The sequence below is a fragment of the Pseudoliparis swirei genome, chromosome 1, assembly GCF_029220125.1.
Source record: "Pseudoliparis swirei isolate HS2019 ecotype Mariana Trench chromosome 1, NWPU_hadal_v1, whole genome shotgun sequence".
NCBI classification, from domain to species: Eukaryota; Metazoa; Chordata; class Actinopteri; order Perciformes; family Liparidae; genus Pseudoliparis; species Pseudoliparis swirei.
Genome location: NC_079388.1, coordinates 3,744,241 through 3,761,675, shown reverse-complemented (window position 1 = coordinate 3,761,675; position 17,435 = coordinate 3,744,241). Strand labels below are relative to the sequence as shown.

The window sequence follows — 17,435 nt, the reverse complement described above, 5'->3', positions numbered from 1 at the left end:
TGGGTTCAAAGTGTTTAGAGCTGCAGGAGACTAAACCACACCGGTAGAAATGTGCAACATTACGGGTAGAAATGTGCAACACTACAGGTAGAAATATGCAACATTACAGGTAGAAATGTGCAACATTACAGGTAGAAATGTGCAACATTACAGGTAGAAATGTGCAACACTACAGGTAGAAATGTGCAACATTACAGGTAGAAATGTGCAATACTACAGGTAGAAATGTGCAACACTACAGGTAGAAATGTGCAATACTACAGGTAGAAATGTGCAACATTACAGGTAGAAATGTGCAATACTACAGGTATGAATGTGCAACACTACGGGTAGAAATGTGCAACATTACAGGTAGAAATGTGCAACACTACAGGTAGAAATGTGCAACATTACAGGTAGAAATGTGCAATACTACAGGTAGAAATGTGCAACATTACAGGTAGAAATGTGCAACACTAAAGGTAGAAATGTGCAATACTACAGGTAGAAATGTGCAACATTACGGGTAGAAATGTGCAACACTACAGGTAGAAATGTGCAACATTACGGGTAGAAATGTGCAACACTACAGGTAGAAATGTGCAATACTACAGGTAGAAATGTGCAACATTACAGGTAGAAATGTGCAACACTACAGGTAGAAATGTGCAACACTACAGGTAGAAATGTGCAATACTACAGGTAGAAATGTTCAATACTACAGGTAGAAATGTGCAACATTACAGGTAGAAATGTGCAACACTACAAATAAATTCTTATATATAGCAACAGTACAAGCGTTCTGATTGGCTAATGGGTCGTCATGCCAGCCACATATTGCCCTCCTCGCTGGTCTGATACGGATCAGTATTGCCCTCTTACGTCATTTTCAAAATGAGCGATATTGATAGACATCAACAGACATCCCTCTGAACAATACCAGAGAGGCCTTATGATTTTTTTTTCAGTCTGGCCACGCAAATCCTAGACTAGCCCCTGTTAAATAGAACGGAATAAGAATGCACTCTCTCTTCTCTCTTCTCTCTCTCTCCTCTCTCTCTCTATTCTCTAAACATAACTAACGTCAGTAAACAGCTGCAAGGCTTTGAAATCACGGATTTCGTGAGTTTTTGTTTGTTTATTTTTTTAGGAAACGTCGGACCAGTTGTGACGTCATGTTTTCAGCAGCGCTAATGTTGTGGTTGACTTATCACAAATCAACGTCAGGGGACAAACACGTCATGACCTGTTTGTCTGATGCTGCGGGTCAGAGGAGAAGGAGGTGCAGCCGTTTAGTGTCGCGAGGAGACCTGCGCGGAGGAGGAAGTGGAGGAGGAGGAGGAGGGGGGGGGGGCACGTGAGCTCGTGAGCGCCGCGGAGCATGTCGGGGCGAAGTTCTCAGATAAATGCCCCGTCGGATATTAAAACACATTTGGGGGGACTTGATGACAGAAAGAGTAACTTTTATTCTTAAATACTGATGAATGAAAAAAGTGGGCTCCAGCAAAAAGGGCACTTTACTCATCGAGGGCAAAAGGGCTGGTGCTTGAGCACTATAGGGCTCTATCTGTGCACGTGCCTGTGCAACACTACAGGTATAAATGTGCAACACTACGGGTAGAAATGTGCAACACTACAGGTAGAAATGTGCAACACTACAGATAGAAATGTGCAACACTACAGGTAGAAATGTGCAACACTACAGGTAGAAATGTGCAACACTACAGGTAGAAATGTGCAACATTACAGGTAGAAATGTGCAACACTACAGATAGAAATGTGCAACACTACAGGTAGAAATGTGCAACACTACAGGTAGAAATGTGCAACATTACAGGTAGAAATGTGCAACACTACAGATAGAAATGTGCAACACTACAGGTAGAAATGTGCAACACTACAGGTAGAAATGTGCAACACTACAGGTAGAAATGTTCAACACTACAGGTAGAAATGTGCAACACTACAGGTAGAAATGTGCAACACTAAGGGTAGAAATGTGCAACACTACAGGTAGAAATGTGCAACACTACAGATAGAAATGTGCAACACTACAGGTAGAAATGTGCAACACTACAGGTAGAAATGTGCAACATTACGGGTAGAAATGTGCAACACTACAGATAGAAATGTGCAACACTACAGGTAGAAATGTGCAACATTACGGGTAGAAATGTGCAACACTACAGGTAGAAATGTGCAACACTACAGATAGAAATGTGCATTTATGACACACACACTGTGCATTCTGGTTAACGTGGTTTTGTCTTTCCCACCATGACATCGAGACACGAGGACCCGTGAGCCCGGTCTCACTAACTGATGCTAATGAAGCTCCGTCCTCATGGATCCATCGTATGAAAATCTGAATCATATTTTCTTTTCTTTCTGGTTTTTTATTTTTTTACACGTCACATTTGCATTTGTGCGTTCTCCCCAAAGATATGTGGCCTCACATTTCCCCGCGTGCTCGGAGCACATTCAGTTCTCCGCTGAGCGAGGGGCATAATGAGCTGCCGCGTGCCTTCTGGGACCGAACGCATCGTGCGCTCTGCAATGCATTGTGGTCCACGGAACAGGGCGGAATGTCCTGACCATTAGAAGAGATATAAGAAAAAGTCTGAATTTAATCGGGACTTGTCCTTTAACTCCCACGTAAAGCAAATCTCAAGGACTGCATTCTTTCATCTACGTAATATTTCAAAAATCAGGCACATCTTGTCTCAAAAAGATGCAGAAAAATTGGTTCACGCGTTACGTTCGAGACTGGATTACTGCAACTCCTTATTAGCAGGCTGCTCTAATAAATCTCTTAGGTCCCTCCAGTTGATCCAGAATGCTGCAGCTCGTGTTCTCAGTAAAACTAAGAAAAGAGATCACATCACTCCTGCACTAGCTGCTCTGCACTGGCTCCCAGTAAAATCAAGAATCACTTTTAAAATTCTTCTTAACGTACAAAGCCTTGATTGGTGATGCTCCATCATATCTTAAGGAGCTTGTCGTACCATATTGCCCCACTAGAGAGCTACGCTCACTAAATGCCGGACTACTTGTAGTTCCTAGAGTCTTAAAAAGTAGAATGGGAGCCAGAGCCTTTGGTTATCAAGCTCCTCTTTTATGGAACCAGCTTCCAATTTCAGTCCGGGAGGCAGACACAGTCACCTCGTTTAAGAGTCGACTGAAGACCTTCCTCTTTGACAGAGCTTATAGTTAGGGCTGAATCAGGTTCACCTGGTCCAGCCCCTTGATATGCTGCTATAGGCTTATAGCTGCCGGGGACGTTTAGGATGCACTGAGTACCTATCTCCTCTTTTTTTCTCTCCTTAAGGATGAATTTTCATCTCTCAATCACACGTTACTAACTCTGCTTTCTCCCCGGAAGTCCTTTTGACTTTACGTCTCATGGGGTCATCGGACCCTATGAGACGGCATAGATCTATCTGCCTGATGGATCGTCTGGGTCGTGGAATTCCTGCTCATGACTACGCCACTGTCCTGTTGAGACTCCGCCCACTCCTCCTCCCCACCGCCATCTGCCTGATGGATCGTGGAGGTCTCCATCGTGGAATATGCCTACTATGAACTATTCATACACTCTGTCATATTCATTGAATGTATTTTAACTCTAAATCTGTCCTTCTGTACACATTACATCTATTGCATCTGTCCATCCTAGGAGAGGGATCCTCCTCTGTTGCTCTCCTCCAGGTTTCTTCCCTTTTTTTCCCCCTGAAGGGTTATTTGGGAGTTTTTCCTGGTCCGATGTGAGGTTTTGGGGCAGGGATGTCTATGTGTACAGATTGTAAAGCACTCCGAGACAAATTTGTAATTTGTGAAATTGGGCTATACAAATAAACTGAATTGAATTGAATTGAATCATTTAAATATATCTAAGTTCATTGTGTGGTTTATTTCCTCCGGTTGTGTAACCCAATGAGCCTTGGAGCGAGTCGTCTTTCATTTAGGGCTCAGCAGCATTTAATCAGGATTCCTACCAGGATGGATCCTTCATCAGATGTCATTAGTTTCAGCCTTCAGCATGGGCTGAATATAAATAGCTCAAAGGTTACGATACTGTAACCAAGGTTACGGGCGGAGCCCCTGACTGATCATCTTCAGGGGAGTTAAATTTATGACTTTGAACCTCAGATGTCGTGAAATGACTTTGGGTTTCAGTTTCAGCAGAAAAGAGACAAACGTCTCCGTGTGCAAAAACCTTCAAACGCAAATATCCCTCATAACCTCCTGTGAAGCTCTGCTGTGTTTCTATGACGATACACAAAGGAGCGCTTCTTAATGCAGCCGCTGAGGAACGAGGACCACAGGAACATCGAGATGGAAACACATGAGCGGAGGAACAATGAGAGCAGGTCAGGTATTTACACTGGAGAGGACATCACACACACACGCACATACGCACACACAAAATCACGCACACAGGCGCACAGACACACACACACACACACACGCTCGCATTCACACACATACACTCACACATGCTCGCACTGACACTCACACACTCACACATGCTCGCACTGACACACACACACTCGCGCACGGACACACACACATACACATCTGCGCGCACATACACACTCTCAGACACACACACACACACATGCTCACAATCACACTTACACACACATACTCGCACTCATACACGTACAGTACACTCACACACACACATACACGCGCACACACTGACATGCACACACATGCTCGCACTCACACACACGCACCCACCTGCGTGCGCACACACACACACTGACATGCACACACATGCTCGCACGCACACACACACACACTTGCGCGCACACACACACACACGGCTAGCAAACGAGCTCACCGTGAAACATGTTCTACAGTGAAGGAGCTCTGAAGACTCAGTCTGCGTTTCCTCTTTCCTCAGAGTAAAGGTCTGAAGGTGGAGGGTGTGACTAAACCCTGGAACACCGACTCTCCCTGGATCCCATTTCAGAAGCAACAAACAGGAGCTGCTCCACCAGGACAGCCTGACCCGGGCCTCCACAGGGCGAGACGTCCCATCGGGTCGAGTTGTGCGATTGGCCCATTTCACACCGACGTACTCAACGATGCTCCGGAGACGACTTTCACGAGGAGAGGAGACGAGGAGAGGAGACGAGGCTGCGTGGCGTTGTGTACTTTCCTTTACTGCCTTTCAGACGTGTGACGACTCCTCAACATGTGCACGACCTCACGAAGAATCTTGATTGGCATTTATGTCAAAAAGAAAAGGTTGAATTGTTGTCCATGTTTCCTACATTGACGAGTTCTCTGCTACTGGAGGAGGGAAGAAAAGGTCTTCGTGTTACATTCAATCTAAAGAGCCTCCCTGAGCTCTCGAAAACATGATTGAATCTTGATACTTTTCAAGGTATTGTATGGAGGTCAGTTTCCGGTGTGATGCCGACACCAATACAAGGCAAAGTATTCGGATTTTCTTATTTCGGAATGGGCCGAGATTCATGGGATGTATCGCATGGCCTCCCATGTCTCTTTCATTTCACCCTCTCATCCAAGAAGTGGCGTGTATCCGTCTTCTGGTCTCATAACTGCGTGGTGAATAATAAAAGCAGGAGGGACAATAACAGTTCTAACTAGAACGGGCACTCGGTAGAGCGCATACCTTCGCATATCACAAGATTGGGCATTGAATTATGAAAATGTTGGCATTAGTTGCATGCCAATTGGACAAAAATGTATCGTGCTGTGGTAAAAAAAAAGATGTTGACCTTTCCATGACCTTGACCTTGACCTTTGACCCGATTGATCCCAAAATCTAATCAAATGGTCCCCGGATAATAACCAATCATCCCACCAAATTTCATGCGATTCAAGAAGATTTTGACCTGTTCATGACCTTTGACCTTGAACTTTGACCCGATCGATCCCAAAATCTAATCAACTGGTCCCCGGATAATAACCAATCATCCCACCAAATTTCATGCGATTCGGTTCAATACTTTTTGAGTTCTGCGAATAACACGCATACAAATAAATAAATAAATAAATAAATACACGGCGATCAAAACATAACCTTCTGCATTTTCAATGCGAAGGTAATAATCCTCTATCGAATCCGGTTCTTCTTTTACAGCCCCCCCTCCAGTGGGCTCCCTCTTCCAGGCATTGACTTGTTACCTGGGGACCAATTAGCATAGAGAGAGAGAGCGACACCTTGAGGACACCGTGACCAGGGTCAGGGACACACACACACACACACACACACACACAAGGAAGCAATTTACAGACGGGTGAAAAATAAATCAGAGTGAGAAAAAAAGAAGAAAAAGAAAAAAGTGAGAGGAAACAGTTAATATATTAACCACTGAAAAGCACGTACTCTCTGGGCGAGGAGGAAATCAACCCTCCGGGGTTCTTTTCAGTCAAAAACAAACAATCGTTCACGCTCACATTCAGACCGACGGGCAACGCAGGCGTCACCGATTGACCTGAGCGGCACGTCTTTTCACAGCCGCCACATCGACGGCCGCCAATTGAGTTTGAGACCCGTAAATAAACAAATACGTCACGGTGAGTGAACCCGAGACGAGTCGAGAGTCACGCTCACGGCGTGTCGAGACACATTCACACCGCGGGGAAACGTTCTCCGGTCTGACCATCATGGGCTGCAGATTACGGGCGCGATGGGAGGAGTTATGGTTTGGGGACGAGGTCGTCAATCACGGTAAGGCCCGCCCTAAAGCGTCCTCTACTTTATGGTCTGACTCGAAAAGGTCCAAATGTGTCTTCATGAAGACGTGAAACTAGAGACTGGGACATAAACTACTGTTTACGATGTTTACTGAGGGAATACATCAAGAGAGAAGTCATTTATATACTTCTATACAACCAGAGGAGTCGCCCCCTGGTGATCAGTAGAGAGAATGCAGCTTTAACACATGAAGCTTCGACTTCTATACAACCAGAGGAGTCTCCCCCTGGTGGTCAGTAGAGAGAATGCAGCTTTAACACATGAAGCTTCGACTTATATACAACCAGAAGAGTCGCCCCCTGGTGGTCAGTAGAGATAATGCAGCTTTAACACATAAAGCAGAGACTTCTATACAACCAGAGGAGTCACCCCCTGGTGGTCAGTAGAGATAATGCAGCTTTAACACATGGAGCATAGACTTCTATACAACCAGAGGAGTCGCCCCCTGGTGGTCAGTAGAGAGAATGCATGTGTCAAACGCAGTCTGACAAACACACAAACTGGATGTTTAGTCCATTGGGTCACATGTTGCAGGATGTAGTCCAGCAAGGCCAACAATCCTTAGCGATAGGGTCAAAGTTCAAGGTGCAATGTCATGAGGAAGCGGCGTGTCCCGACCGAATGCCTACTGCATGCAACAGTACGTATTTACTCAAAGAACAATACAGAAAAGACGACTCTGCACACCTTTTGTCATCCTTGATGATCCAGGCGCTGGCCTCCGGGTCCACAGACGAGTGCAGCTGGCCCTCCAGTATCGAGGGGAAGCCCTGAACCCCGAGCCTGATGCGGTCCCCCGTCAGCCGGAACTGCACGTCCTCTTTGGAGACGCCCTCGGGCATCCGCACGCACGCCGTGACGTCCTCCGCCGTCTGCTGCCAGAAGTAAATGGGATCTGGGAGAGAGGGAGAGAGAGAGAGAGAGACGGTGCTGAAGTTAATGATGACGGCCCCGTGCCGGTGGCGAGAGTCATCTATAAAACATCTGATGCAGCGCAGGGGGGTTGAGGGGAATTACTTCTGAATATTCAGCGGCACTCTAGATGGGAGACTATTAAAATAAATGAATTTCGATCCCGCGTTGGGGGGCCAGGAGGGCCGAGCTCACGGCGAGGCTATTAGGCCCACGCTCCGGCCACAATTTGACATTTTCAACTGCATCAGAACTAAACTTTTTTTCAGATTTTGCTTTGCTAAATGCATCAATTCACTTCAAGTCACGATCCCTCCAGATCAGAACGGACAGCCCGGCTAACCGAGAGGTTTTAGCGTGGTGAGAGCCACGCCCCCAAAAGCCTGCTCGGGGACCTCAATTCAATTTAGTGCAACATTAGGCCGTCGGCCAAGAAACACGCAAGAGTTCCCCGAGCTGCTGACTGGCGAGCTTTTTATTCACGACATTGCTCCGGGACGAAAGGCTTATTTTGTGCAACTGCTCTTACTTGAAGAAAAAAAAGGTTTTCTATTGCCGTGATAATCAATCAAGGGGAAACATTTATTTTTAATTCCAGTGCCTGGCTTCCTTTCCCCCTGCAGACTTGTTGTTTGTTTACAGCGTAATAAGTCACAGTTCCGAGTGATTTAGTTCATCGGCACTCGACCTCTTCTTCTAAAGATCCCTTCTCTGTTTCCCCAACATGACGGACGCTTCGCCGCTTCTTCTGAAGACGGAGCAGATCTGTTCTCACATTGGTAAGTAGACACTGTGTTGCCCCTCCACGGGCCGGTGATCCATAACCCGATAATTGAATTAGTCGTCAGTGATGACACCTTTAGAGATCGTGTTGCCTTATCAATATTGCTGGCGGGGTTCAATGAGCCTCGTTGGAAAATGCACGAACAGCCGACCTTATGTTCTTCGTTAATTTCTCGCTTCGCGGTCCACGGATGCTTTATGTACACGACCTCGCCTGCCATGTACAACATTATAAATATGACCACAAATCAAACTCTGACCGGAAGAAACCTCGCAGCCTTGAGCTTGAACCGCTTCGTCGAGAAGGACTCTTCTGGAATAGAGTAACTTCTGGTATAAAGTTACTTCTGGAATAGAGTTACTTCTGGAATATAGTTACTTCTGGAATAGAGTTACTTCTGGAATAGAGTTACTGTTGGAATAGTGTTACTTCTGGAATATTAGTTACTTCTTGAATAGAGTTACTGCTGGAATATAATTACTTCTGGAATAGTATTACTTCTGGAATAGAGTTATTTCTGGAATAGAGTTAATGCTGGAATATAATTACTTCTGGAATAGAGTTACTTCTGGAGTATAGTTACTTCTGGAATATAACAGACAGCATGCTGACTTCATGTGTTTTATAAACTTAGCCGTTTATAGCCGTCAAACTAAAGAACACGACAGGCGCTGTGATGCAGATCTGCATTGCGACTATGATCAATAAAAAACAACAATAACTGAGATATTTGAGGCCGACTCTCCCGTGGAGGACGCTCCGCGCCAGAGCCGCCGTGGAACACACTCACCGAGCGATTACTGGCAGAGCACGAGCACCCAAATTGGTCCAATTACTACGCTGCGCACCAACCGACCTGCTCCGTGTCTGGCCGTGATGCGAGACACCGAGAACGTGTTCTTCATCATCATCATCATCATCATCATCATCATCATCAGCTTTTGTTGTCCACGACTGAATCCACAAAGACACGAATGTCATTTCTCCCCCAGTCTGTCCCCCCGGTGGTCATCAGGTGAACTTCCTGTTGGCCGAGCTCCCGTAAAGACCCACGTGACGCCGGCGTGGCCCCAGAACGACACCGACAGGACTCTTTCGGAGTGTTTCTTTGGTTTTCTGGGATGATTAGTCTCTTATTTCAGAGGCTTGCGGTGTCCGTATCTACACCCCGTCTCCATCAGCGCACCATGAAGTGACCTTCGTGTCTCCTCCCACCTCTGCATCTCCTCTCTCATCACGTTCAAGCCTCTTTGAAGATGCCTCCCCTCTTGACACCACGTCTTCCACTCCGAAAAGGAGAGCGGCAGAGCGCGCTGATAAAAGGATTGGCTTAAAAGCGGCCATTATTCTGCTTCTGCACCATCAGCACACACACACACACACACACACACGCTTGCTTTAATGCTGTCACGAGAAACAAGTTTGGAAACAGGGAAAGGAATAAAACCCAGTTGGATATGAGCGTTTGTTTTGAAACAGGATGTGTTGTGGCTCTCAAAAGTCATTTTTTAGAGCAGAAAACCAACATGTTGTGTGTAAAGACGCACACTGCTGTCTCTGGATGCTCGCTCTTTACCCCCGTTTCAAGTATTCATGCTAAGCTAAGCTAGCCTTCGGTTAAATACATGTCTTGCACGGGCATGAGTGGAATCAGTCTTCTACTACTTTTCAAACCTTTGGGATTTGGACCGTGGCTGACGATCCCTTTGGGCTCAAGTAAGTCTCAATATCAGTATTTTTGACATTGGACACAAATTATATAACAATTACATCAATTGTCGGCCGAGACAAAAATCGCTAATTGTGTCTTTTGCTGACCAGCCTGAACACAGCTGATGAGGGGAGAGTGATTACGGCATTTATTATGTCAGACAAGCCGTCATAAACGTCCTGGAAACGTGTCCAAGTCCACGGAGACAGAAATCCAGATGACAGAGAGCCGATTGGGAATATTCGGCTGCCAGCTCAAGCGTTTCTATGGCGACAACAAGGACCGAAAACAACTAATGAAGAATATATAGCAGAGGCCACCAAGAAGAGTGAGGAGCGGCGACATCTTCTGTGGAGGGAGGCGGGGTGCAGAGGTTTGTTCTCTCAGCTTTACAGTCCAAACAAACCGACTGGTTTCAGACTGTGACGTCAACGAGGAGAGAGAAAGATGGCGCCTTCTCGCTGTGAATAGGATCAAAGCCGACCGACGTCAGAACCTCTTTTAGTTGGTTCAGTTGTCCGATTCTGATGTGAGATCAAAGCTTTTTCTGAATTCCCTGAACACAATCTTGCAGCAGTCCGTCTGCCAAAAGCCCAAAAAGCTGGAATGATGTCGTCATTATAATAGGCACTCACACGGGGAAGTGGTTTGACCTGAACACGGGGAGTGAGATGGCACTACTGATGGGTTTGGGCTCGTTATGTGTCAAGTCCCCTTGTTGGAAGATTTTAATAATGTAGCAGCTCTTAATAACTGAAAGGTTTGTATTTTTATTTTTGGAATTGGATTTTTTTTTCATGCCACACATTATACCCGTGGATTAGGGCATATCTATTTCTAATAGAAATGGTATTTCCCAATTTGCTCTATACCTAAATGTTTTTGTTAATCAGTGCTTTTATAATAATAACAATAATGTCTAACGGGTGGTGGCATTGATACACACACAATTTGTTTATTGGCTTTCTATAGTATATAACTGGCAGAGAGGAGAAATCCATCTGACCCACCTGTCTTCTCCACCTCCATGGGCTGAGGGTGGGGCGGCTCCACCGGCCGGCCGTCCACATGCGTGAAGGCGAAGGGCTTGTCGGAGGCCACCATCAGCCCCTTCCCCTGCGGCTCCACCGCGGCGTAGTGAGGCACCGACTTCCCCGTGAGGACCCTCCTCTTCTTCACCTCGTACTTCTTCTCCTCGTCTGCACCTGGAAACCAAAACCAAAAGGCGTGAAGATATAACAGCTGTGTAACCTGTCACGGGTTAAGGGTTTTATTTTGCTTTTTTTTACCTGTATAATGCATATAATCATAATTATATCATATATATATAATATATAATATATATATAAATAATATATAAATATATAAATATATAATATATATTTGTATAATGTGTGTTTTGTATGTATTGCTATTGTTTTATTTATTACTGTATTTATTGTATTGATCGTTCATTTGTGACCGATCAGGTGTCTTCTGATCACGACAATATCTCACATTGAAAAACAAAAATCAAAAGGGAGCTGATTACAACAGAGGTCACGACTAAAAGGAGATTCAGGCTGCAGCTAATTACATCTTTTAATCTTCACATTGATCAGACGTCTAGATTTTAGCCATGTGAATATTTTTTTAAATACTCAACGTCCTCAGAGGTCAATAATGTCTAAAAAAGTGACAGTTTACATTTTTTGACTCAGTGTTCTATCAATAATTAAATCTTGTAACCATTTTGGCTCTGATCATAATCACCAAATCTGTTTTCACTTTGAGAAATGCCAATTAAAAATATATATAATGCCAAGTTGTTATGAAGAAGAAACAAATAAACACACACAAACAAATCGAGTGAGTTCCTGTTGACTAAATGCTCGTGTTCATTAGACACGGTGCGGTACGGGTCTGATATTCTAAATATAGCTTCATCTCATATTGATTGAGTCCTCAGCGGGACGCCACTTCAATCATCTGAACCCCCCCGTCCCTTTAAGAGTGGCCGATACGTTGAATTAAAACATATTCTTTGCTTTTGGAGAAGCTCGCCTCTACGAGATCATGAAGCCGGATACCTCGTGAATCGATGTCAACATAGAGACGTAGTCACGCAGACACTAAGCCAACAACAACAACAACAACGTGTTATTGTTCTACGGCTGCACGTTTGAATCCACCTTCATGAGAAGGAGGCTCTGCGCGTCTTTCTTTCCCAATCTGCTCCAAGAACTTTAATGAAACTTCTGGTTGCCGGTGTTTGCCGTAGAGTGCACTAATCCCATCATAATTACAGCTCATTGAAGGCGGCGCGTCGCCTCCTGGTTAACAAAGAGCCGCGTGGTCCGCTGGGTGGGACCCGAGAACAAAATGACAGGCTTTAAAATGCAGATCTGAATTCAGACCTAATTATGCACGACGCGCTCGCCTCGTCTCGTTTGACTCGAGGCTCAATTACTGAAATGATGATGATGGTGAAGACGCCCCCACCTTGTGCTGCGGCGACGGTGATCCACTCCAGAGACACGGAGTAGCCGCTGCCTTTGGTCTCCTGCGGGTCCTTCTGGATGCGGAGCAGCAGCACCTCCAGGGTGTGGACGCCCCGCGGGGCGTGAGACACGCTGTGGAGGACGGTGAACGGCTCGCCGGCGTCCTCGGTGAACAGCGGCTACGGGAACCGACACGGACAGTCAGCGCAGGTCAGAGGTCAGATTATAAATAAATATCACGTACACACACATCTCTCTGACTCTGGAGGAAGATTAACATAAGTATTCCTGGGTTCATACACATGACCAGTGGAGTTACAGGACCAAATATTTTGTGGAATCTCCGTGTATACACGAGTATATACCTTAAAATGACAATAGTTTGATTAAAAGAATAGATATTTATAAAAAACGTTTATTCTTTGAACCAAACTCAGCGTAAATTAACATATGAAAAGAACTAATATGACTTTTACAAAACATTTGGGATTACATTTTTTTACAAGGACTTTTCCAAGCCTGGAAATAACCATTTGTAAACTCCAGGACTTTTCCAGGTTTTCCATGAGCGTACAATTAGTATTCAAACGAAGCAGTATTCAAATTTCTCAAATGTTAAAAAAGTGCTGCTCTTCTTCGGAGGGTTTTTCTCCTATCAACCGTGACCAATTATTTTCAACGGTTTCTACTTCGAACACGTCTACCTGTCTCTTGGACCCCATCCCGACGAGGCTGCTTAAAGACGTTTTGCCTTTAATTGGCGGCTCTCTATTAGATATTATCAATGTGTCTCTGCTAACAGGCCCCTTCAAGGTGGCTGTTATTAAACCTCTCCTGAAGAAGCCCACTCTGGATCCAGAGAACTACAGACCGATCTCTAACCTCCTTCCTCTCCAAGATCCTTGAGAAAGTGAAATCAGTTGTCGACTTTCTACATCATAATAGTTTATTTGAGAAATTTCAATCAGGATTTAGAAAACACCACAGCACCGAGACGGCACTGGTGAAAATTACAAATGACCTCTTAATGGCAGCAGATAAAGGACTCTCTCTGTCCTGGTCTTGTTAGACCTTAGTGCTGCATTCGACACCATTGACCATGACATCCTGTTACAGAGACTGGAGCAGTCGATTGGCATTTCAGGCACGGCACTAATTTGGTTTAAATCCTATTTATCAGATCGATCTCAGTTTGTATTTGTAAACGATGACGCCTCGATAACCACCAACGTTAATCACGGAGTTCCACAAGGTTCTGTGCTTGGACCAATTTTATTTACCTTATACATGCTTCCTTTGGGCAATATTATCAGGAAACACTCCATAAACTTTCATTGTTATGCAGATGACACTCAACTATATTTATCGATAAAACCAGAGGAGAGCAACCAACTCTGTAAAATTCAAGCATGTCTTAAAGACATAAAACATGGATGACCTGCAACTTCTTGATGTTAAACTCAGACAAAACCGAAGTAATTTTAATCGGCCCTGAGCACCTCAGAGATCAATTATCTGGTGATGTGGATTCTGTAGACGGCATTGCCCTGGCATCCAACACCACTGTAAAGAATCTTGGCGTTATCTTTGATCGGGACTTGTCCTTTAACTCCCACGTAAAGCAAATCTCAAGGACTGCATTCTTTCATCTACGTAATATTTCAAAAATCAGGCACATCTTGTCTCAAAAGATGCAGAAAAATTGGTTCAGAGACTGGATTACTGCAACTCCTTATTAGCAGGCTGCTCTAATAAATCTCTTAGGTCCCTCCAGTTGATCCAGAATGCTGCAGCTCGTGTTCTCACTAAAACTAAGAAAAGAGATCACATCACTCCTGCACTAGCTGCTCTGCACTGGCTCCCAGTAAAATCAAGAATCACTTTTAAAATTCTTCTCTTAACCTACAAAGCCTTGATTGGTGATGCTCCATCATATCTTAAGGAGCTTGTCGTACCATATTGCCCCACTAAATGCGGGACTACTTGTAGTTCCTAGAGTCTTAAAAAGTAGAATGGGAGCCAGAGCCTTTAGTTATCAAGCTCCTCTTTTATGGAACCAGCTTCCAATTTCAGTCCGGGAGGCAGACACAGTCACCTCGTTTAAGAGTAGACTTAAGACCTTCCTCTTTGACAGAGCTTATAGTTAGGGCTGAATCAGGTTTGCCCTGGTCCAGCCCCTTGATATGCTGCTATAGGCTTATAGCTGCCGGGGACGTTTTAGGATGCACTGAGTACCTATCTCCTCTTTTTGGATGAATTTTCATCTCTCAATCACACGTTACTAACTCTGCTTTCTCCCGGAAGTCCTTTTGACTTTACGTCTCATGGGGTCATCGGACCCTATGAGACGGCATAGATCTATCTGCCTGATGGATCGTCTGGAATTCCTGCTCATGACTACGCCACTGTCCTGTTGAGACTCCGCCCACTCCTCCTCCCCACCGCCATCTGCCTGATGGATCGTGGAGGTCTCCATCGTGGAATATGCCTACTATGAACTATTCATACACTCTGTCATATTCATTGAATGTATTTTAACTCTAAATCTGTCCTTCTGTACACATTACATCTATTGCATCTGTCCATCCTAGGAGAGGGATCCTCCTCTGTTGCTCTCCTCCAGGTTTCTTCCTTTTTCCCCTGAAGGGTTATTTGGGAGTTTTTCCTGGTCCGATGTGAGGTTTTGGGGCAGGGATGTCTATGTGTACAGATTGTAAAGCACTCCGAGACAAATTTGTAATTTGTGAAATTGGGCTATACAAATAAACTGAATTGAATTGAATTCATTTGATACCAGCGTATATTGTGAAACCCAAACCTTTAGGTCTCCAGTGTTTCACAGCATTTCAACGCCTCTGAGCAGAATGAAGATAAACACCTGGTGGTTACATCCCGTAGATCACAGCCCGCCCACACGACACAATGCACCCGTTATCGGAGAAGGTGCCACTTCACACACAGTGATGCACATTGAATGATCGTTTACTATGTCACCGGCTAATGTGTGGAGATGGGTTGTGGGTAACCTCTCGGGGGGGGGGGGGGGCCTCCGGCAGGTGGTAATGGATCCAAAAGGGAAGGCCCAGATGCAAGTGAGAGAGAAATATAACTCCAACACAAATAAACCAGTTGTGAGACGTAGACGCTGCTCGTCACCCTGAACCCTCGAGGAGGCGCTAACGAGTAAAGTGAGAGCAAAAGGGAGGGGGGGGGGGCATCAGTGTGTTTCTATTGACTTTATCAACTGCATCGAGGATCTTTAAGGTCATGCTCGTTGATCTTGATGTTCCTCATGTCCGTCCCGGGCTTCTCTTCAGCGACTCGGGGGTCGAGTGCCTGGCCCGAGGGCACGTCGGCACGGCTCGAGGGAGCCGGGGATCGCAACCGCCGGCTGCTCTATATTCTGAGCCACAATCAGCCCAAAATGTGTATTGATCCCAAGATACACAAAACAATTTCCCCAACAACCTTATATGAAAAATAGATGTTAGTATTCAGACCTTTATGAAGTCTTTAGTATTCATACTAATAATAACCATTACCCATTATGTAATGTGGGTTCAGAGGTGTTAGACTACCTGAATATAAAACGTTATCTTTACCTTCGCATTGAAAATGCCGGAAGGTTATGTTTTGATCACCGTGTATTTATTTATTTATTTGTAACCGAATCGCATGAAATTTGGTGGGATGACTGTTTATTATCCGGGGACCAGTTGATGAGATTTTGGGATCGATCGGGTCAAAGGTCAAAGGTCATGAACAGGTCAAAATCTTTCGCAGAACTCAAAAAGTATTGAACCGAATCGCATGAAATTTGGTGGGATGATTGTTTATTATCCGGGGACCAGTTGATTAGATTTTGGGATCGATCGGGTCAAAGGTCAAGGTCAAAGGTCATGAACAGGTCAAAATGTTCTTGAATCGCATGAAATTTGGTGGGATGATTGGTTATTATCCGGGGACCATTTGATTAGATTTTGGGATCAATCGGGTCAAAGGTCAAGGTCATGGAAAGGTCAAACTCTTTTTTTACCATAGCACGATACATTTTTGTCCAATTGGCATGCAACTAATGCCAAAATGTTCATAATTCAATGCCCAATCTTGTGATATGCGAAGGTATGCGCTCTACCGAGTGCCCATTCTAGTTATTTTATTTATTTATAATGTATGTGTTGTCTAAATGTTCTTTGTTGTAGTTTTTAGCTGTTTTTCACTTTATTACTTGTATTACTATTATTATTATTACAACGATGACTTTGTGTCCTTTCAGATCTTCCGTTTGTTTAAAGAAGTAACAATGAAGAAGACTTTGACTTCTTTGACTTCATCTTCTTCATGAAACGCTCCTTCAAGCTGGTGTTTCTCCAGCTGTGTCTCCTGTTGTCTGAGGAAGCAGCCGATGGGATTTTTTGAAGCGAGTGCAAAACAATATCCGGTTTATGAGTCAACACAAACACAGGTCCACAGACTTAAAATTAGAACATTGGAGCGACTCGAGAATCTTCGTCACATATTCCACCCTCGACCTCCAGAATAATACGACGGGGTGGGGGGGGGGACTTATTAAAGATCTCTCTTCACTACACGCTCGGCTCTGGAAATGGGGCTTAAAGCCTTAAATGTGTGTGTAACGGAAAATATGGACTTTTATTGGTTTTTTTTATTCTTCAATAAAACAGGTTCCACTAATATTGCAGAGGAAGAGGAAAGTAATAGATAACATAACAGGAAGCTTCTACTGCGAAGAATCTTTGGGAAATTAAAAGTATTTGTCCACCGTTTCATTTTATTATATATTTTTATTATATTTCCGATCAGGCAGCTGTG

The 17,435-nt window shown here is 44.6% G+C and overlaps 1 protein-coding gene across 1 annotated transcript in view; it reads right to left on the bottom strand.

Moving 5' to 3' along the window:
* The window catches only part of nudcd1 (NudC domain containing 1), a 55,396-nt gene that overhangs the window by 32,138 nt on the left and 5,823 nt on the right, over window positions 1-17,435 (bottom strand). The window contains exons 4-6 of the mRNA XM_056440221.1: window positions 12,604-12,781; window positions 11,133-11,327; window positions 7,403-7,610 (exon numbers count right to left, since the gene is read on the bottom strand). Coding sequence (XP_056296196.1) covers window positions 7,403-7,610; window positions 11,133-11,327; window positions 12,604-12,781 — 581 coding nt within the window. The remainder of the gene's footprint in view (window positions 1-7,402; window positions 7,611-11,132; window positions 11,328-12,603; window positions 12,782-17,435) is intronic.